This window comes from Polypterus senegalus, chromosome 15 (genome assembly GCF_016835505.1).
Source record: "Polypterus senegalus isolate Bchr_013 chromosome 15, ASM1683550v1, whole genome shotgun sequence".
In the NCBI taxonomy this organism is placed as follows: domain Eukaryota; kingdom Metazoa; phylum Chordata; class Cladistia; order Polypteriformes; family Polypteridae; genus Polypterus; species Polypterus senegalus.
This window is the reverse complement of record NC_053168.1, coordinates 56,425,701-56,448,461: the sequence shown is the minus strand read 5'-3', so window position 1 is coordinate 56,448,461 and position 22,761 is coordinate 56,425,701. Positions and strand designations below refer to the sequence as shown.

Here is a 22,761-nt window from a genome sequence, read left to right as displayed (position 1 = left end):
AAAGCAACGACAAGTTGAATTTCAAAGAATACACAATTCAGTAAGGTGTATATTTATGATCACGGAGAAGCAATGCAAATTTTAACAGGCAAAAAGAAAGGTAATGTATATATTCCGTGAATAACATTACACACCAAAAGAAAACGTGATATGCTATTCGTATTAAAATGTTTACAGTTTACTGTGAGAATAGCTTTTGCTATGACAATCAATAAACCACAGGGACAAACATTAGAAAAAGTCGGATTGTTTATTAGAGAAACAGAAACAATATTCACTCACGGGCAGTTATATGTTGCATTGTCACAATGTGTCTCCTAAAAATATTGTTTTTAATGAAGCTTTAAAGTAAAAGTGCAAATAGTGAAATTGAAACAAATCCAAAGAAAAAAAAAATTAAAATCGTATATCCGATTAACCAAACACAGGCATAGGCGAGCGAAGCGAGCAGGGGGGCAAAGCCCCCTAGTGTGTGTGTGTTATATATTATATATATACTCAGCAAAAAAGAAACGTCCCTTTTTCAGGACTGTGTATTTCATTTCATTATGTTTTAAAAATCCAAATAACTTTACAGATCTTCATTGTAAAGGGTTTAAACAATGTTTTCCATGCATGTTCAATTAACCATAATCAATTAATTAACATGCACCTGTGGAATGGTCGTTAAGACCTTAACAGCTTACAGAAAGTAGGCATTTAAGGTCACAGTTCTAAAAATGCAGGACACTAAAGAGACTTGTCTACCGACTGTGAAAAACACCCAAAGAAAGATGCCCAGGGTCCCTGCTCATCTGCGTGAACGTGCATTAGGCATGCTGTAGGGAGGCATGATGACTGCTGATGTGGCTACAGCAATAAATTGCCATGTCCACACTGTGAGACGCCTAAGACAGCACTACAGGGAGACAGGAAGGACAGCTGATCATCCTCGCAGTGGAAGACCACATGTAACAACACCTGCACAGGATCGGTACATCCGAATATCACACCTGCGTGACAGGTACAGGATGGCCACAACAACTGCCCGAGTCACACCAGGAACACACAATCCCTGCATCAGTGCTCAGACTGTCCGCAATAAGCTGAGAGAGGCTGGACTGAGGGCTTGTAGGCCTGTTGTAAGGCAGGTCCTTACCAGACATCACCAGTAACAACGCTGCCTATGGGCACAAACCCACCTTCGCCGGACCAGACAGGAGTGGCAAAAAGTGCTCTTCACTGATGAGTCACGGTTTTGTCTCACCAGGGGTGATGGATGGATACGTGTTTATCGTCGAAGGAATTGAGCACGTCTGGGACCTGTTGGATCGCAGGGTGAGGGCTAGGGCCATACCCCCCAGAAATGTCCAGGAACTTGCAGGTGCCTTGGTGGAAGAGTGGGGTAACATCTCACAGCAAGAACTGACAAATCTGGTCCAGTCCATGAGGAGGAGATGCACTGCAGTACTTCAAGCAGCTGGTGGCCACACCAGATACTGACTGGTACTTTTGATTTTGAGCCTCCCTTCATTCAGGGTCACATTGTGAAACATTTTTAGTTTATGTCTTATGGTGTTGACTTTTAGTGTTCATACAAATATTTACACATTAAGTTTACTGAAAGTAAAAACAGTTGAAAGTCAGAGGACATTTCTTTTTTTGCTGAGTATAAATACTAGCAAAATACCCGCGCTTCGCAGCGGAGTAGTAGTGTGTTAAAGAAGTTATGAAAAAGAAAAATTTTAAAAATAACATAATATCCCTGACCATCTCATCTTCGTTGTCAACTGTTGTAAAGATAACAGGTTTCATTCATCAAAATGATCACTATCCAAATCGGTACTCATGAATCCAAGATGTTTAACAGGCATTCCTGGTATTAAGTTGTGGATTTGCCTGCGAATATTTAGCGGCAGCGTGTCTATGAACGTAATTTAAACTTAAGCTTTACAGTTTGCTTTCCTATTGATATGTCTACAAAGGCTTGTTCAGCTTCAGAGGGTTGTTTCTTTCTTACTGCATCAATAAACAGCTCGTCTTCCTCTTTAACTGAGACATCAAATTGCATGCGCGGGTTTACCTTTCACAGTCCTGCAAACTTTAGCAAAGTGGTGCAATTTACCACATTTTTTTACACTGTCTTTCTTTAGCTGGACACTGACTTTTTCCACCGTGTTGGTTTGTTTCCACAGTAAGTGAACTTATGAATATGCGTGTATGCGTCAGTCGCTTTATATTCTTTTGCTGCCGTCTCAATTGTGTAATGCGTTTTTTGTTCATCGCTCTTTGGAGCTCTTGCTTCTTGTCTGCGTACTGTGTTCACAGTCAGTTCACATGAGCCGCTCGGAGTACATGCATCGAAGGTTCTCAGCTTTGCTTGTGCTATCTCATGCGATCTTGCCATGTCCCCGGCTAATTTAATGTTAGCTCAGACCCGGCACTTAAAAGTTTGTCTCGCACTTTTGCTGAGTTTGTGCCAAACACTATTCTATCCCTGACCATCTCATCTTCGTTTACATAAGCACAGTCCTTCACCAGCAATTTTAACTCCGTTACAAAGTGATCGAAGGTCTCATTTATACCCTGCGTCCTCTCATTAAACTTGTTTCTCATGAAAATATCGTATTCGTCTTAGGCATGACAAATGCCAGCGGCAGCGTGTCTATGAACTTAATTTAAAGTTAAGCTTTACACCTTGCTTTCCTATTCGTTTGCATAAGCACAGTCTTTCACCGGCAATTTTAACTCCGTTACAGCAATTTTAACTCCATTACAAAGTGATCAAAAGTCTCGTTTATACCCTGCGTCTTCTCATTAAACTTGTATCTCGCAAATAACGTATTCGTTGTAGGCATGACAAACGCCAGCGTGTCTATGAACTTAATTTAAACTTAAGCTTTACACCATGCTTTCCTATTGATATGTCCTCAAAGGTTTGTTCAGTTTCAGAGGGTTGTTCCTCTCTTACTGCATCAATAAACAGCTTGCCTTCCTCTTTATCTGAGACATCACACACTGCATGCACGGGTTTACCTTTCCCAGTCCTGCAAACTATAGCGAATTATTTCAATTTACAACATTTTTTACACTATCTTCCTTTATCTGGACATTGACTTTTTCCATTGTGCTTCGTTTCCGCAGTAGGTGCACATATGAATATGCTTGTATGCGTCACTCGCTTCATATTCTTTTGCTGCCATCTCAATTGTGTAATGCGTTTTTTGTTCAGCGCTCTTTGGAGCTCTTGCTTGTTCTCTGTGTACTGTGTCTCACATGAGCCGCTCGGAGTACATGCATCGAAGGTTCTCAGCTGTGCTTGTGCTATCTCGTGCGATCTTGCGATGTCCACGGCTTTATTTAATGTTAGCTAAGACCTGGCACTTTAGCTGAGTTTGTGCAAAACACTAGTCTATCCCTGACCATCTCATCTTCGTTTGCATAAACATAGTCCTTCACCTGACAGCTATATATATATATATATATATATATACAGTTGTGTGAAAAACTATTTGCCCCCTTCCTGATTTCTTATTCTTTTGCATGTTTGTCACACAAAATGTTTCTGATCATCAAACACATTTAACCATTAGTCAAATATAACACAAGTAAACACAAAATGCAGTTTTTAAATGATGGATTTTATTATTTAGGGAGTTCAATTTCCATAGCCACCCCCAGGCCTGATTACTGCCACACCTGTTTCAATCAAGAAATCACTTAAATTGGAGCTGCCTGACACAGAGAAGTAGACCAAAAGCACCTCAAAAGCTAGACATCATGCCAAGATCCAAAGAAATTCAGGAACAAATGAGAACAGAAGTAATTGAGATCTATCAGTCTGGGAAAGGTTATAAAGCCATTTCTAAAGCTTTGGGACTCCAGCGAACCACAGTGAGAGCCATTATCCACAAATGGCAAAAACATGGAACAGTGGTGAACCTTCCCAGGAGTGGCCGGCCGACCAAAATTACCCCAAGAGCGCAGAGACGACTCATCCGAGAGGTCACAAAAGACCCCAGGACAACGTCTAAAGAACTGCAGGCCTCACTTGCCTCAATTAAGGTCAGTGTTCACGACTCCACCATAAGAAAGAGACTGGGCAAAAACGGCCTGCATGGCAGATTTCCAAGACGCAAACCACTGTTAAGCAAAAAGAACATTAGGGTTCTTCTCAATTTTGCTAAGAAATATCTCAATGATTGCCAAGACTTTTGGGAAAATACCTTGTGGACTGATGAGACAAAAGTTGAACTTTTTGGAAGGCAAATGTCCCGTTACATCTGGCGTAAAAGGAACACAGCATTTCAGAAAAAGAACATCATACCAACAGTAAAATATGGTGGTGGTAGTGTGATGGTCTGGGGTTGTTTTGCTGCTTCAGGACCTGGAAGGCTTGCTGTGATAGATGGAACTATGAATTCTACTGTCTACTAAAAAATCCTGAAGGAGAATGTCCGGCCATCTGTTCGTCAACTCAAGCTGAAGCGATCTTGGGTGCTACAACAGGACAATGACCCAAAACACACCAGCAAATCCACCTCTGAATGGCTGAAGAAAAACAAAATGAAGACTTTGGAGTGGCCTAATCAAAGTCCTGGCCTGAATCCAATTGAGATGCTATGGCATGACCTTAAAAAGCTCAAATAAAGCTGAATTACAACAATTCTGCAAAGATGAGTGAGCCAAAATTCCTCCAGAGCGCTGTAAAAGACTCATTGCAAGTTATCAAAACGCTTGATTGCAGTTATTGCTGCTAAGGGTGGCTCAACCAGTTATTTGGTTCAGGGGGCAATTACTTTTTCACACAGGGCCATGTAGGTTTGGATTTTTTCCCTAAATAATAAAACCATCATTTAAAAATGCATTTTGTGTTTACTTGTGTTATATTTGACTAATGGTTAAATGTGTTTGATGATCAGAAACATTTTGTGTGACAAACATGCAAAAGAATAAGAAATCAGGAAGGGGGCAAATAGTTTTCACACCACTGATATATATATATATATATATATATATATATATATATATATATATATATATATATATATATATATATATATATATAAGGAAAGGAAAAAAGTTCAACACCACCTATATCTTTATATATAATACACTACCATGGCTGTTCGTTTGTCAGTCCAGGAGTTTACCCTGGCCCCACAATAATATCTCAATGGGATTCAAGTGAAGACTTTCATTAGCTCACTGCAAAGCCTTATTTTGTTTTTTTGTAGCCATCAGAGATGGACCCGTTGTTGTTGCAAAACCCAATTGTACATGAGCACTAGATCACAGACTGATGACCAGAAATTCTATAGTACATTTTGGAAGAGAGCGGAGTTCAGACCTCCCTCCATTATGGCAAATAGCTAAGGTCCAGAACCTGCAAAGCATCCCCATATCATCACCATGTTTGATTGTGGGCAGGATGTTCTTATAGTAGAAAGCTGTGATAGCTTTATGCCTGATTAAATGGGACCCAAGTTTTCCAAAAAGTCCCACTTTTGACTTATTGGTCCACAGAACATTACCCCAAAAGTTTTGAGAGCAATCAAAGTTTTTTAGCCAAATGATTTATAAGTTTTTATGTTCCTCTTGTTTAGCAGTGGTTTTTGGCTTACTAGACACAGCCCAGTGTCATTCAAATGGAGGAATTATGAGTGCTGATGTTAACTTGAGCTGAGAAAGGTGGGTAATTCCTTAGATGTTCATCTGGGTTTTTCTGTGACTTCCCGGATTGAAATTTCTATATGCACTTAAGAGTAATTTTGCTAAGCTGGAAATCCTGGGCAAATTTACCACTGTTTCAAGTTTTCTCCATTTGAAGATGATGGTTCTCACAGTGTTTTGCTGGAGTCCCAGTATTTTAGAGATTTCTTTGTAACCCCTTGTATACAGTACAGTATATATATTATGATATGTGGGTCACAGAATTGCACAAGAGAGAAGAAGGTGAGTTTACGCTTACAAAAAAAACAGCTTTCCTGTTCTCAACATTTATTCACACAGGAGCTGTCAGTCAAACACATGCAGCATGCAAGCAGTGACGATGATGTCGTCCTGCGTTTGCTCCGTTCTCAGACCAAAACATCAGATAGCCTTCCTGCACACAAAGTGAGCACACGGCCAGGTCGGTGGTAGATTTTAAATATTTCCTGCATTACCAGCGGACAACCAGTCCCTGTCTGTGTTAATAAAAGAGTGTCAGCGCAGCACACAGTTGGGTGCTTGTCGAGGTCTTAAAAATGTTGCATCCCTCCCCCAGCTTTGTTCACACCAGTGTGTATGAAGCGACAGTCCAAGAAGCGAGAGAACATCAGTGTTGATGTGTGGTGAACAGGGACAATTGCAAACCTTGAAATCAAATGGCTGAAAGTTAATAAACCATATAGTAAGACGGGAATTCACATCCTTCTGCCTGCAGAGCCACTGGAGTTAGGTGTGATCAGTCACCAGGGTAAACCACCTACACCAAAAGTAATAGCGGAGCACCTCCACACTTCACTTGATGGCCAAGCATTTTTTTTTTTTGACGGTTGAGTAATTAAAAACATGATGGGATGTTCTTGCCCATTGAAACTCTTACAAAGTTCAGCCTCCAAACCAAATGCACTCACACCTGTCTATAGAATGAACTCCTTAGAAGAGTCTGGATCCCGCAGAACTGGTTGAACAAAGAAAAAGCTATCTTTAAGTCAGAGAAGGACTTTTTACAATCATCGGTCCTGAGAATGCTGTGGTTCTTTCTGTTCTTCGTCAAGTCAGTGAGACAGGCAGCTCTATGTGCAAAATTCTGAATGAATCTCCGGTAATAACCAGTGAGTGCGAGGAAAGCATGAACCTGCTTCAGTGTTTCTGGATGTGGATACGCAAGCACCTAACCCACTTTGTCCAAAAGAGATTTAATCAAACTTTTCTTCGTAGAGTACCCTAAATAATGCATTTCCGACATCCCCAGTTTACACTTCTTGAGGTTAAGCTATGAACTGAGACAGCCTCAAACTGGAAAGCACTACCTGTAGGTGGTCGAGATGCAACCCACATTACTGAAAATGACTATGTCATCGAGACATGCTCCAGCATACGTAGAATGGGGTTGCTGAATATGATTCATCATCTGCTGAAATGTCAACTATGTAGACCAAATGGGAGTCTGGCAGATTCAAACCACCTGTCCCTGGATAGGGCACTCTGGATCAATTTGCCACAGCCGGAACTCCCCTGGCCAAGGAGCTCATAGCCATATGAAGATGGATTTGTTGTTTCAGGAAATCATAGTCATCAAGTCTATGATTTGTAAGAAGAAAGGTTTCACATGATCTGTAGGGCCTCCCCAGTCTGAAAACGGGCCAAGATATCCGCCCAGCCTCCCTTATCCCAGCACATCAAAGCAGCCTTGCATTCAAAGCAAAACAGGAAGCACTCCAGGTCATCTGAAGGAGCCATCTTTGCAAGCTCATCTGTGGGCCGGATTTTTTCTTCTATTTGATGACCGACGGGTTGAGTGAACACTACTCTCATACGTGTTACCAGGGGTGTCTGCAAACCTGCAGTTGCACTGGCAGTAGACAACCAGTTCCTGCCTACATTGGTAAGAGTATCGGCACACTGCACAGCTGGGGGGTTGTCGAGGCCTCACAAATCTCACTATACAGTAATCCCCCACTCTATCATGGTTCAGCTATCGCACCCCCACTATATCGCGGAAAAACTCAAGTGTAATTTGCAGCCAATTCATAATAAAAGCATACAGTTTTCAGCAGTCACTATGGCAGACAAAGAGTTTTGCGTTACAGCACCCAGATGATTTCTTACAATGCCCTTTATTGGCTGAAAGAGGAGACTCAACCAATCAGAGCAGATTTTCATTCTCTTGGGCTCTGATTGGCTGCTGCTAACGCTGCTAACTGGCTTGTTTTGGAAGAGGATGTCTTCTCGTACCTTCATCATGCATGATGAAGCCTGAGCCCCTGGACTCAAAGCACACAAAGACAGATTGACTGTGATAATGTGTGGCAATGCTGCTGGCCACATGATAAATCAAGGGTAATTTATAAGGCTAAGAATCCCAGAGCCCTGAAGAACAAGAACAAGCACCTGCTGCCAGTTTATTGGATGCATAACTCAAAGGCTTGGATTACAAAATCCCTCACTGCTGATTGGTTCCACCAATGCTTCATTCAAGCAGTGAAAGAGTACCTCACTGAACTTGGCCTCGATTTCAAGGTGCTGTTGCTGATAGACAACACAGGAGGTCACGCACTGGATTTATTTTATGAAGGTGTGTAGGTACAATTCCTCCCACCAAACACAACATCGCTGATTCAGCCTATGGATCAAGGCATCATATGTGCATTCAAGGCACTGTACAAGCGCAACACCCTACGCCACCTTGTCGAGGCAGTGGATTCCAATGAAAACTTCACATTAAAGGCATACTGGCGTCAGTATATGATAGCAACGTGTCTCCAAAATTTCCAAAGTGCGCTGAGAGAGATGAAGGAGGAAACTTTAAATGCCTGTTGTAAATATTTGTGGTCAGAATGTGTCCACGACTACAAAGGGTTCTCTCCTTACGAAATTCATGATTCAGCAGTGGACAAGGCAATCAAGCTGGCTAAGTTTCTAGGAGGAGAAGGCTTCAATGACATGACGCATGATGATGTTAATGACCTCATTGATAAACACTCAGATCCTCTAACAGACAAAGATTTCATTGAACTTGCAAAGTCTGCAAGTGAAGAGGAGGAGAAGGAGGAGGAGGAAGAAGAGGGTCCAGGGAAGGAAGACGATCGAAGGCCTATCACTTCATTGGCTGGCAGTAGTTATGAGAATGGCCAAACAACTGCAGGCCATGATAGACCATTGGGATCCCGAAATGCTTCGGGCATTGCAATTTCACAATGCAATTGATTTAGCCATTGAAGTCTATAAAAAAACTCCTCGCCCAGAAGAAGAAGCAACACCAGCAACTGCCTATAACAATGTTCCTTACCCCAAGAAACAAAGAAGACATGTCAATGCCTTCAGCGGAAGTTGGCATCCAGCAGCAGAAAGATACCCCTCCTAAACCACCTGAAGGTGAGCCTTCAGAAGAGCTGTAAATTGCTGCAGCTAATTCATCATCAAAGTTATGGAGTGCATTGTCACTGGTAAGTACCCATACTGAGCTTAAAATGTTTTTATTTTTACATATTCCATTACATATACAGAGAGACAGAGAGAGAGGTGTATATATACATTACTTATTATTATTATTTTTATTATGATGATGACGATTATTATTATGTTACTCATATTTATAGCCCGACATATGCATATCATTAGTGTATCTAAAGTGTGTTTTAATAAGTTTACATGTGTTTAAAACATGTGAGTATTTTAAGGCATAAACTATAAAAAAAATGTGGTCTTTCTATATCACGGATTTTCACCTATCGCGGATGGGTCTGGAATGTAACTTCCGCGATAGGCAGGGGATCACTGTATATGTATTTTTTGTGTGTACAGTTCATAATTTTGCACAACATGAGATTTCAAGTCAAAGCTTGTGGCAATATTATTCAACAATATCACTGGCCTTTCCTTGACTCCAAAGGCAACAGCATTTCAGAGTTCTTTGCTGATAATGAGGCATACTTGTATATATTAAAGAGAAGAGACAATTAGCCACGAGTGAATGTGTTTACTGTAAAATCAAGAAACTAAAAAATGCCATTCTTAATTTAGAAATCCAATGCTACTACTCTATGTGTATGGGTACTCTATGGGCATCCAATGCTCTCCTCTACTGGTGAAACGGGACAGCTAATGGGATCAGTTGGTACATGTCATCAAACAGACACTTAGGAATCAAATTCTAATGTGTATTCACTTGCATAATTCAATAAACCCATAAACAGCAAAGAGAGGGACCTAATCCCTGCCATCCTCCAACGCCCTATTCCAAAGCTATACATACTGTATAACAGAAAATTGATCCTTCCAGACAATATCCAGCAGCTGACAGCCTATATTAGAAAAGAACAGTGGCGGAAGATAGCATCTGGATTTTTCATGATATTGGATAAGCACAAGTATTATCCATCCATTATCCAACCTGCTATATCCTAACTACAGGGTCATGGGGGTCCACCAGAGCCAATCCAAGCCAACACAGGGCGCAAAGCAGGAAACAAACCCTGGGCAGGGCACCAGCCCACCGGAGGGCATGCACACACACACACACACAGCCACACACTAGGGACAATTTAGAATCGCCAGTCCCCCTAATCTGCATGTCTTTGGACTGTGGGAGGAAACCCTCACAGACACGGGGAGAACATGCAAGCTCCACTTTAATACTATGACATTGCACACATGAGTGGAACATGAGCAATGACATGGTTCTTGACTGACAGTTTTACTGTAAACATGTTATACATTTGGCTTCACCAAGACAAGTAAAACAGTGCATTTCCTAAAGAAGCATATGGGTATTTGAGCTCTATGTCAACTTGTGGTTATGCTTTAGGCAACACATACATTCATACCTCAAACCTTTCAGGCTGTTTTGCCTCTTTTTACTGCATTATATTCTAGGTTAAATATTTTGAGAAAACAAAAAAACCCTGGAGGCTTTGTTTCAATGAAGCAAGCGGATAGTTTTTAAGGGTAAAAAATGTCAATAACTTATGCACCTGTAAAAAATTACAATCATGATTTAATAAAGCACATCAATGTTATAATGCAATGAGTCTACACAAACATTCATTTGTAAGGTCAATTTTCTTCTTCTGCAAAGGTTTCAGCAGCTATTGAGAAAGTCAAGTACATTGTTAACTCCTCAGTACATATGGCCTGTATGTTTTATTATGCCTGCTGTACTTTGGTACCCTTAACCTACATAATATTACTCCAAATGTCTTTCTTTGATGTAGCCCTTTATGACTCTTTTACTCAAAAAGGACAATATTTGATTACAGGCATCTAAAAGAGAATGACACTAAATAGTGGTACAATTAATCCTTTAATGTTATGTATGTAAATACCAATGTTACAACATGCATTAATTGTCACTGGCTAAAGACGGAGTTTGATCTATGATAACAATTTATTAATATGGGCAAAAACAAATAAAATGTTTGACTGATAGGGCTGACTAGAAATGACCAGATAAACACAAAATATTCTTTTGTACTAAATCTCAGTATTGGTTTTCATTTACACATGTAAAAGAACTGTAGGCTGCATATTAACCCCTATTCCAAACTAAATGTGCTAGCAATAAAATATGGAAATTAAGTGTTTATAGAGCATATAAATGTAGGTGTGCCTTGTTTTCAGGTTTTTTTAAGTGCAAAAATAACACGTTTTCTATATACAGTATTTACATTAAAATCCATTTAGATTTTTTATCGTCTTATCCCATATTTCCATAATACTATACCATAACAAAATGCTGGAGTTCAAAGAAAGCTTGCATTCAGCAGTAGTTAAAAATGATATTCAAGTGTTCATACAAGAAAAGAAGGACAAACAAAAATAAATACTCGCCTGTTGTAAAGGCTCATCGATAATGCTGGCACCGGTCAATCTTCTGTCTATTTTTATTGGTTTACTTTCTTGTTTCATTTCTTCTAATGTCTTAAAAATACAAAGAAATTATATTCTGTCAGAGTATTAGCAAACAAAACCAAAGACTTCCCACAGATTAATATCAACTAAATCACACAATTTTTGTATTTCCATATTAAAAATTTATTCATGCTGCCAGTGCATTATGATTTTAAAATTATTCCGATTTGTGTGAGATCAGCAGTAAATTTCAAGGTACAATATTCAATACTTAAAATACATAATACAAATGAACACATTACCGTATATAATACACATTGATTTGATTCAAGAGAAAATAAAAGTTTTTGAAGATTAAATAAAAATATCTTATCAATTGTTTCATTTAAAAAAAACGATAAAATAACTAAAAGTGGGATTTGCACAGAACCTATTCGTTTATTCTGATAAAAAATCAGCACAGGTCCTTTCATTTTATAACAACTGTTTCTAAAAGGGTAAAATTAGGGTCAATCAAAAGCTATCAAAACATTTTTGGAATATGTACTTTGCGTAAAGCACAGATGGTTTAAAAATTTCTCTCAACTTTTAAAAATAAAGGTAAGTTTACCATTTAAAAATTAATTTTAATTCTGATGTGTATTGGGGGGTTGTTGTTTGTTAAAATATTTATTAATGAGCATCTGTAAAAAGCTACATTTCCCCTTGAGATAAGTAAGGTACCATCTCTCTATCTAGACAGAAAGATCTTTATTCAAGAATCTGACTCAATTTACAATATCATAAAACATACTGTGAGGCTTTATACATAGGTCACACAGAAAGAGTGCAAGTAGCCAGCAGTGAAACAAATAACACAGTAAATGAATGAGGTGTAAGACAGGACTACATATTGCAAAAAACAGATTTCAAGGTCTACATAGAAGAAGTGATAAGGACAGCCTATGGAGACTTAATAGACAGTGCATTGTTTAGAGGAAGAAACAGTAACATCATTCAGACTTGCACATAACAAAGCACCAGTTGCTAACACAGAGAAAGGATTTCAAGATTTTAATATCAAGCTAAATGATGTAGCAAAAGAATGTAATGAAAATAAATAATAAAAACATGATAAGGTTATATAAAATAGGAGCTAGAAGATTAAATACTCTATTACTGTTAAAAACCTGAAAGTTGTGAGGTGGAAGTACTACACCAATCAGGCTTATCATGTCAAACAGACAGTCCTTTAAAGAAATCAAAAACAGAATGAAGTACTAACTAAATAGATTGATTATGTTTTAAATAAAAAAATATATTGAATTATGTTTTGACTGTATGTGGGTAATGTTAAAGAAAAACACGAAAAGACTGAATCATTGCAAATATGCAGTAAGCCAAGGAAAGACAGATAAAAATAAGCTATACAATGAATGAAAAGAGAAATAAATGAAGAGATAACTATATCAGGTAGGAAAAGAATGTTCAGTCACTCTGTCAGTCATAAAGAAAAAAAAAAAATTAACTGGGCACGCAACAAGAAGGAATGGCCTAATAAAATAAGTGATCAATGGAAGATTAAGAGGAAAGAAAAAGTGAAATTATTAAACGAAATTTTGTATGAAAGAACGGAAAATTAAAAAGTATCTAAAGAGAAAGTCAAATAAAGAAGATAATTGTGCATTGGATATACATATACAGTACATACATACACACACATATATATACATACAGTGGGACTGTATTGGACAAGTGATGAGCAGTGCCTGGTTGTCTCTACACATACCGCTTAGAATTAAGGCCAAAAAGTTCTATCTTGGTCTTATCAGACCAGAGAATCTTATTTCTCACCATCTCAGAGTCCTTCAGGTGTCTTATCAAACTCCATGCGGGCTGTCATGTGTCTTACCTCTCCTCAGTGTGTGGAGACAACCAGGAACTGCTCATCACTTGTCCAATACAGTCCCCACAGTGAAGCATGGCGGTGGCAGCATCATGCTGTGGGGGTGTTTTTCAGCTGCAGGGACAGGACGACTGGTTGCAATCGAGGGAAAGATGAATGCGGCCAAGTACAGGGATATCCTGGACAAAAACCTTCTCCAGAGTGCTAAGGACCTCAGACTGGGCCGAAGGTTTACCTTCCAACAAGACAATGACCCTAAGCACACAGCTAAAATAACGAAGGAGTGGCTTCACAACTCTGTGACTGTTCTTGAATGGCCCAGCCAGAGCCCTGACTTAAACCCAATTGAGAATCTCTGGAGAGACCTAAAAATGGCTGTCCACCAACGTTTACCATCCAACTTGACAGAACTAGAGAGGATCTGCAAGGAGGAATGGCAGAGGATCTCCAAATCCAGGGGTGAAAAACTTGTTGCATCTTTCCCAAGAAGACTCATGGCTGTATTAGCTCAAAAGGGTGCTTCTACTAAATACTGAGCAAAGGGTCTGAACACTTAGGACCATGTGATATTTCAGTTTTTAATTTTTAATAAATGTGCAACAATTTCAAAAAATCTTTTGTTTGTCTGCCAATACGGGGTGCTGTGTGTACATTAATGAGGGAAAAAATTAATTTAAATGATTTTAGCAAATTGTTGCAATATAACAAAGAGTGAAAAATTGAAGGGGGTCTGAATCTATACTAATAAAAGGCAAAGCCCTCACTCACTCACTCACTCACCACTAATTCTCCAACTTCCCGTCTACGCCTAATGGTCATAACTGGAAGGTATTTTTCTCCATTAACTGTAATAGAGTTGAGCTGGAAAGACGTGGGGGGCGGAGTTTCGTGTGACATCATCACGCCTCCCACGTAATCACGTGAACTGACTGTCAACGCAGTGCGTAGAAAACCAGGAAGACCTCCAAAAAGCGCTTAAGAAAACATGCATTATATAATTGAGAAGGCAGCTTAAACAATAAGAAGCGAAAGCGAAGTGACATATACTACCATATTCATGAGTGCTGCTACCTCGGAAAGAAAGCAAGGTGTAAACCTAAACTTTAAATTAAGTTCATAGACAGGCTACCGCTGGCGTTTCACATGCCCACAGGTTATGCGGGATACAAGTTTAATGAGAGGACGCAGGATATAAACAAGAGTTTTGATCACTTTGTAACTAAGTTAAAATTGTAGGTGAAGGGTGTGCTTATGCAAATTCGAAGACTGTGTTTGTGGGGATTAACAGTTAAGGGTGGGGAGTCACGCCATCATCTCCCTCCCATTCATCTTATTTCGCTCTGAGCTGAGCTCAGTTAACGCCGTCTTCCGAAGCAACTTCGTCAGACTGCCACCAAATACTCACAGAAAAATCCACAAGTTAATACACACACATGTCTCTAGAGTTTTTACACACTGAATCCTCCAGGCACTACTTACAAAAGGTCACATTGACAATCGTGTTACGTTATTTTTAAAATCTTTCCTTTTCTTAGCACAAGCACAGCTGAGAAGCTTCGATGCATGTGCTCCATAACGCTAAAAATAATGCATTTAATCACACTTTCCATTACAAGCAAAGGGGAGCTTTTGTCAATGCATGATTTCCTGGTACACCGATTACATTGATCAGCGATCCCGATTCATTTTACCCTTGCACCACCTTAGTTTGAGAAGAAGTATGAAAAAATGTGAGGTTAACACAGAAAAACAGATCACCAATTCAAGCTTTATGAATAATCGATTCGCCATCAATAATTGTTTTGGTAAAGCCATCCTCCTTCCATTTTATAATTTTTCCGCCATTAGCCATGATTAAATGAACGGTAAAAAAGTAAGAGCAAAATGAGGGTGACTTATTTAGGCAGGCATATATATTACAGCAACACTCATGACAATGTCAATCATGTTACGTTATTATTAAAATGTTTCCTTTTCTTTTTCATTACTTCTTTAACACACTACTTCTCTGCTGCGTAGGCGGGTATTTTGCTATATATATATATATGAATGACCTCCAAAGAGCGAGACTTTTGATATCATGAACGTGTCTGCAAAAACTGGGGTCTCCTGCCCAGCAAAAGTCGAGCAGCCAGTGCGCGTGCATAGCTGTGCCGGCCTTTGAGACGCTGACTGCGCTTCTGCCTTAAGTCAAAGTGAACACTTTTAATTTTTTTCATCCTCCCCCTGGCTATAGCCCAGACAAGTGCAAACACGGACCCCTTTTCTACACCACGGCAAAATAATATTAAGGCGATTCACACTTTCTTTTGCACGATACGATTATGAGGTCCTCAGCTCGGATTATGAAGACACGCACAGGAGTGGAGGACTGACAGTGCCATCACAGCCGATTAATGGCGGGACGTCTCACCAGTCTACACAAGACCCACCGCGACTGTCCCCAAAAGGCGATCATAACGTCAGCGAACACATCTCTCTATACTATATAAAAGAAAAAGGCAACTTTCCTTTCTTTACACCTTTTTTCCTTTTATCCCAAACCAAAGCTTCTCTCTTAACACTGCAGAGGACACAAAACTAATTTTCTTTAAATGCCGGTAAGGCACATTACCAGAGGCACAAATTTGAACGCTCACATAGAAAATGTAATTTCAATGTACCTGTACTTCTTAAAACGTTAATGTTTTACTGTTTAATAACTTATAGACTATAATTTATTATTTTTCCCTTGCACTCAGTGACCAAACCTATACACACACATATAGACACATACAAACATACACACAAGTATATGTATGTGTATATATACACACACACACACACATACACACATATATATAATTTGTGTGTGTGTATGTATGTATGTGTGTGTATATATGATGTAGATAGGTATATATATATATATATATATATATATATATATATATATATATGTGTGTATATGTAGATATGAAGATATGTGTGTATATATATGTATGTATGTATGTATGTATGTATATATATATGACAGCATCAATCCAAGCTGTGAAAAAACAGTAAAAAGGAGGCGTGTCAGACGTCGTGGTACATTTTCTGATGCAGCTAGACGAAAATAACTTTGTGACGCTGCCACCAAATACACAAAACAATTACTTTGACAATCATGTTACATTATTTTTAAAATGTTTCCTTTTCTTTTTCATAACTTCTTAAACACATGACATATATATAGATAGATAGATAGATAGATAGATAGATAGATAGATAGATAGATAGATAGATAGATAGATAGATATGAGAACAACACTCTTTCTTTTTCGTACCTTCTTTAACACACTACTTCTCCGCTGCGAAGCGCGGGTATTCTGCTAGTCTATACTAATAAAAGGCAAAGCCCTCACTGACTCACTCACTCACTGACTCACTTATCACTAATTCTCCAAGTTACCGTGTAGGTAGAAGGCTGAAACTTGGCAGGCTCATTCCATACAGCTTACTTACAAAAGTTAAGCAGGTTTCATTTCGAAATTCTACACGTAACGGTCATAACGGTCGACAACGTTCGCCATGTTGAACATACTTATTTATGGCCCCATCTTCACGAAATTTGGTAGGCGGCTTCCCTGCGCTAACCAAAACCATGTATGCATACTTATTTCGTGGTATGACGCCATTGTCGGCCGCCATATTGAATTTTCCACACGTCACTAATTCTCCAACTTCCCGTGTAGGTAGAAGGCTGAAATTTGGCAGGCTTATTCCTTACAGCTTACTTACAAAAGTTGGGCAGGTTTCATTTCGAAATTCTACGCATAAGGGTCATAACTGGAAGCTATTTTTCCCCATATAATGTAATGGAGTCTTGAGTTGGAGATGGCCGTGGGGGGCGGAGTTTCGTGTGACATCATCACGCCTCCTACGTAAGTACGTAGAGAACAAGGAAGAACTCCAAACAGCGATGAGCACAAAACGCCATTTCACAATTGAGAAGGCAGAAAAACATTATGAAGCAAATGATGCATACAAGCATATTCATAAGTACAGCTACTGCGGAAACAAAGCACGGCGTGAACCGTAAGTTTATATTAAATTAAGTTCATAGACAGGCTGCCACTAGCGCTTGCAATTTAGTGCCTGCCCATATAAGGCCGCCATCAGCGGCAATCCAATACAAACACTGCCGGTAAATGTTCACGGGTGAAGGACTGTGCTTATGCAGAGGAAGATGAGATGGTCAGGGTGGTGTTTGGCACAAACTCATTGAAACTGCGAGAGAAACTTTTAAGTGCCGGGTCTTAGCTGACATTACACGAGATGGCACCAGTACAGCTGGGAACCTTCGATGCAAGAACACCAAGCAGCTCACGTGAACTGACGCAATGCGCAGACAAAAGCAACAGTTCCAAAGAGTGCTGAACAAAACCAATTACACAATTGAGAAGGCAGCAAAAAATATGAAGCGCCTTATACATAGAATCATATTCATAAGTGCAGCTACTGCGGAAACAAAGCACACGGTGGAAAAAGTGAATGTCCTGCTAAAGGAAGACAGTGTAAAAAAACCCGTGCATGCAGTTTGTCACATCACAGATAAAAGGAAGACGAGCTGTTTATTGATGCAGTAAGGAACTAATCGATGAATGAAACCTCTTATCTTTACAACGATTGACAAACACGGAATGTAACTTGAACACATCCTACAAATACGAGCCTGATTGAAAGAAATAATGATAATCAAATCCTTGATGACAGCAACATTCAATAACACTCACAAAACAATTACTGTATATTGACAATCATGTTACGTTATTTTTAAAATGTTCCCTTTTCTTTTCATAACTTCTACTTCTCCACTGCGTACACGGGTATATATATATATAAATGTATATATATACCCGATCTACAATACATACTTTAGCATAGACAAGCCACACGCTGTGGCTAATTGTAGAGTCTTAAGCCTCTAACGCCGACATTCGAGGTTCGATTCCGAGAGGGGTGTACTGACTATGTACGCGCTACCTGATTCATTTTACCTTCAGATCTCCTTGGTTTGGGACGTATGAAAAATATTAGGTTAACGAGAATCATGTTACGCTATTTTTAAAATTTTCCCTTTCTTAGCACAAGCACAGCTGAGAAGCTTCGATGCATGTACTCCATAACGCTGCTAAAAATAACGATTTAATCACACTTTCAATTCCAAGCAAACGGAACTTTTGTCAATGCATGATTTCCTGGTACATCCATTACACTGATGCACACATCACAGCTACAAAAATGTTAGAGTCGGAATAAAGCGCGTTCCTACGACTGATCATTTCGACTACCCCGAAGCCTTGATAAAAGCATGGTTTTGTGCACACTGAAAAGCAAGCAAAATTAGATGCATTACAGAAAGCGGACTTTGTGGCTCTTACTGGGGATCATTGGACTTCCGTGACCTAGTAATTCTAAATACATCTAATTACAAAATGTTCAATGATCACACTGTTTTAGCCTAATGTATAAAATAATTTTGGCTAATGTTACTCAGAGTTTAAAGAGTAAGCTGGTCAAATTACCTTTTATGTTTCTGACTTATTTTTTTAAGAAGAAAACTGCACTTTATGTTGAAATTTTGGTTATTATTATTTAAAGACAATACTATTCTGAAAATGTACTTAAAGTACTTAAACTACCACTTTATTTTTAAGTCTGCCCAATTTTAACCAGGGATGATTTTTGTTTCTGTTTTGAATTCAAATGCAGTTTAAAAGCTTTTTTTCAGAAATTAAAACAGCTTCAGTTTACAATATTCATGTCCATGTCTATTATTTGATTCTGTCACCCACTAAAACCGTTTTAAATTAAAAAAAAAAAACATTTATGATTTGGGGCAAATTTATGTGCGATTACATACGATTAATCAAGATTAATTCTTACACAGCCTCTAATTAATTGGATTAATTTTTTTAATCGAGTCCCACCCCTAATATATATATATGTAGATATATATATGTAGATTTGTATATATATGTGTATATACAGTATATATGTAGATATGTATATGTTGTATATACAGTATGTATATATGTGTGTGTGTATATATACAGTATATGTATATATGTATGTGTGTATATGTATATATATATATATATATATATATATATATATATGTGAGCTGGAGGGCTGATCGCACCCCAAATAGAGACAGACGCCCTGGGAAAACCACAAACCCTGAAACACTGACTACACATTGCTCCTTATCCTTGCACTATAACGCGTAATACAAGCCTGCGGTACTCCGCCGACTTATAAGCCTTGCAGCGCCTGTCAGTTTGGGAATTGATTGTTTGCTTTTATCTCTCTCTGCTCCTAGCGGAACTGTTATATCTGACTTGTCATGGAGCACGTTTAAGCTCATGTGTTTGCGGTGTCTGAATAAAAATCCTTCTTTTTTTCTACGACCTTCTGTGTCTCTGTGCAAATCTGTGACCCAAGCGTGACAAGTGGTACCAGAAGTGGTTGCACAGATGGATGCCGCCAAAGACTTATTTCAGAAGTCTAAAACATTTGCACTTAAAGACTGGAAACTAAACATGGATGACCCAATCCGTGCGCAAATTCAAGATTTGATACATAAAGTGCACTGTTGGTTTGAAGGAGACGTAATGGAAACAGTTGTAGGAATATATTACTGGCGGCATACCTGAAGTTCTTCGAGATGAATTTCTACGCCATGATATTAAATCATTAACGATTATGTCCAGACGATTAGAGGGTTCACAGTCCACTTGGAGAAAGAGCGGTGGATTTCGTGCTGCTTCGCAACCTGTGAACGAACGTCCAGGACATTCTCGTCGCTTCGATCGACAAGCTGCAGGACCTGAAAATCTAATGGGGTCAGGTAGGACCCGGAAATCCAGTCGTAGATGGGACGCCTGTTTCTGGGGAGACAGCGGCAACAGCGGTCGACAAGACCGTGGAGGCTACAGAGCACGCCGACGTGGACGCCGAGAGGATATTTCGAAACGGAGCCGACCGTAGATGTTTCCGATGTGATCAGCTCGCCATTTGGCAAGAGATTGTCGCTTGTCTCCAGCTCATTCAATGGGATTGGACTGCCGAGATTTGTTGCTCAACTATTACATGTCCGGATGGAAAAGATGGCTTGTTGATCCCGGTGAAATTGGGACACAAAGAAATCTCAGCATTGTTAGATTCGGGAAGTGACCTTTGTATTGTGAGACGAGACTGTCTTAATGAACAATGCCTTAGAGACTGTGAGACTGTAAAAATACGCTGTGTACATGGTGATGTTAAAGATTATCAGACTTTACTTCTTCCTTTAACTTATAGGGGGCGCACTTTAAGGTTTGGTCTGCCGCTTCGACTCGTGCCCTTGGCCATTACTCATAGGACGGAGAAATGCCCTTTTTCCAAACTGATTAATAAATGTAAGGGACCAGTAGTCCAGTCCACTAATGAACTTGGTGGGGGGGGAGAAGAAGAAGAAATCCAAGACGAAGAACTGGTAGCGGCCGGGGAAAATCTAGAGCCCAACTTAGATATTGAACCCGATCTCTCCAGCGAGACGGAGGAGGTCACCCCCGACAATCTTCCAGAATGGGCTGCTCCTTCTACATCTTCCCAGATTGCAAACGCCCCAACACAAACCGAGTGTTAACGAACAATCAGATTTTGTGCGTTTGCAGCATACTGATAGCTCATTAGAATATGCATTTAAACAGGCTCGCCCTGCTAATGACTCTTATTACCAAGAGCGTAATTCCGGGGGTGTGAAAACCCCACACTTTATAGAAAAGGACGGTTGCCTTTTCAGAGTGATCTCAGATCATTTGGAGGGGGAATTTATTGAACAACTGGTGGTACCTGAAGCACATAGGGAAACTGTTTTGCATCTGGCACATTCACACATCTTGGGGGGGCACCTCGGTGCCGACAAAACTAGAGACCGGTTATCAAAACGATTTTATTGGCTTAATATGGGAAAAGATGTTGAACGATTTTGTACTTCATGTCCAGACTGCCAGATCGTCTCTGCTTATAAGCCTCCTCGGCTCCCCTTTGTCCTATGCCCATATTGGAAGTTCCCTTTCAGCGTGTGGGATTAGATATTGTGGGACCATTACCTAAGACTAAGGATGGGTACCAATATTTGCTGGTGTTGGTTGATTATGCGACACGATATCCAGAAATGATCGCGCTGAAAAAGGCCAACTCTTCGGCTGTAGCCAAAGCACTATGTGAAACTTTTACTCGTATTGGTATCCCTAGAGAAATCTTAACTGATCAGGGCACACCTTTCACTTCTCGCGTGATGAAACAATTGTGTGACAGCTTTGCTATTAAGAAATTGAGTACTACTGTTTACCATCCTCAAACGAATGGTTTAACCGGCGATTTAACAAAACATTGAAACAGATGATCAGGCGAGTTGCTCATAATGATCCCACAACATGGAACACTGTCCTACCGTTTGTTTTGTACGCGTGCGAGAATCACCACAGGCGCCCACTGGCTTGAGTCCCTTCGAAGTTGTTATTCGGCAGGCGGCGCGAGGCATCCTGGATGTGGTGCGTGAGGAATGGATAGGAAACGAGAGAGCAGCTAAGGTCCAAGCTTTGCAGATCGACTAATTTCGTTGCAAGACAGAATTTCTATGCTTTCCTCTATTGCTGTGGAACACCAACAACGAGAACAGGAAACTCAGAAGCGCCTTTACGATAGGCAGCAAGCTCCGTGAGTTCAAACCTGGCGATCGTGTTTTGGTACTGGTTCCCTCGGATCCACACAAATTCTTAGCTAAATGGCAGGGCCCGCCATTATTGAGGAGCGTATGAGTCCAGTAAATTACAAGGTTAGAATACCGGCGGCGCAAACCATTCCAGATTTTACACATTAACCTCTTGAAGGAATGGCACGACCGACAAGAGGTTAACACTTCCTTGGCTGCTGTTTCTCAGTCCGATGTTACCATTGGTAACGATCTTACTGACACGCAAAAGACAGAACTGTTATCTTTGATAGAACGGAACACTGATGTCTTTTCAGATTTACCAGGCAAGACTAACATTACAAAACATAAAATTACCACTGCACCTGATGTTCGCAGACAGATGCGGCCGTTCGGATACCGGAAGCGCGCAAATATTGTGCGAAGAGGTAAAAAGATGCTGACACTGGGTGTAATTCGTGAAAGTAAAAGTGACTGGTGCAGCCCAGTCGTATTAGTCCCAAAGCAAGACGGTTCGGTTCGGTTCTGTATCGATTTCAGACGCTTGAATAAGGTCTCTAAATTGATGCTTATCCCATGCCCCGTGTCGATGAACTGTTGGAAAAACTGGGTCAGG

General features: G+C 39.8%; 1 protein-coding gene across 3 annotated transcripts in view; it reads right to left on the bottom strand.

Moving 5' to 3' along the window:
* Positions 1–22,761, bottom strand: part of snx13 (sorting nexin 13) — a 220,710-nt gene that overhangs the window by 159,799 nt on the left and 38,150 nt on the right. For all 3 annotated transcript variants that reach the window (XM_039736162.1, XM_039736163.1, XM_039736164.1), the window contains exon 4: positions 11,518–11,607. In XM_039736162.1, the coding sequence (XP_039592096.1) occupies positions 11,518–11,607 (90 nt within the window). The remainder of the gene's footprint in view (positions 1–11,517; positions 11,608–22,761) is intronic.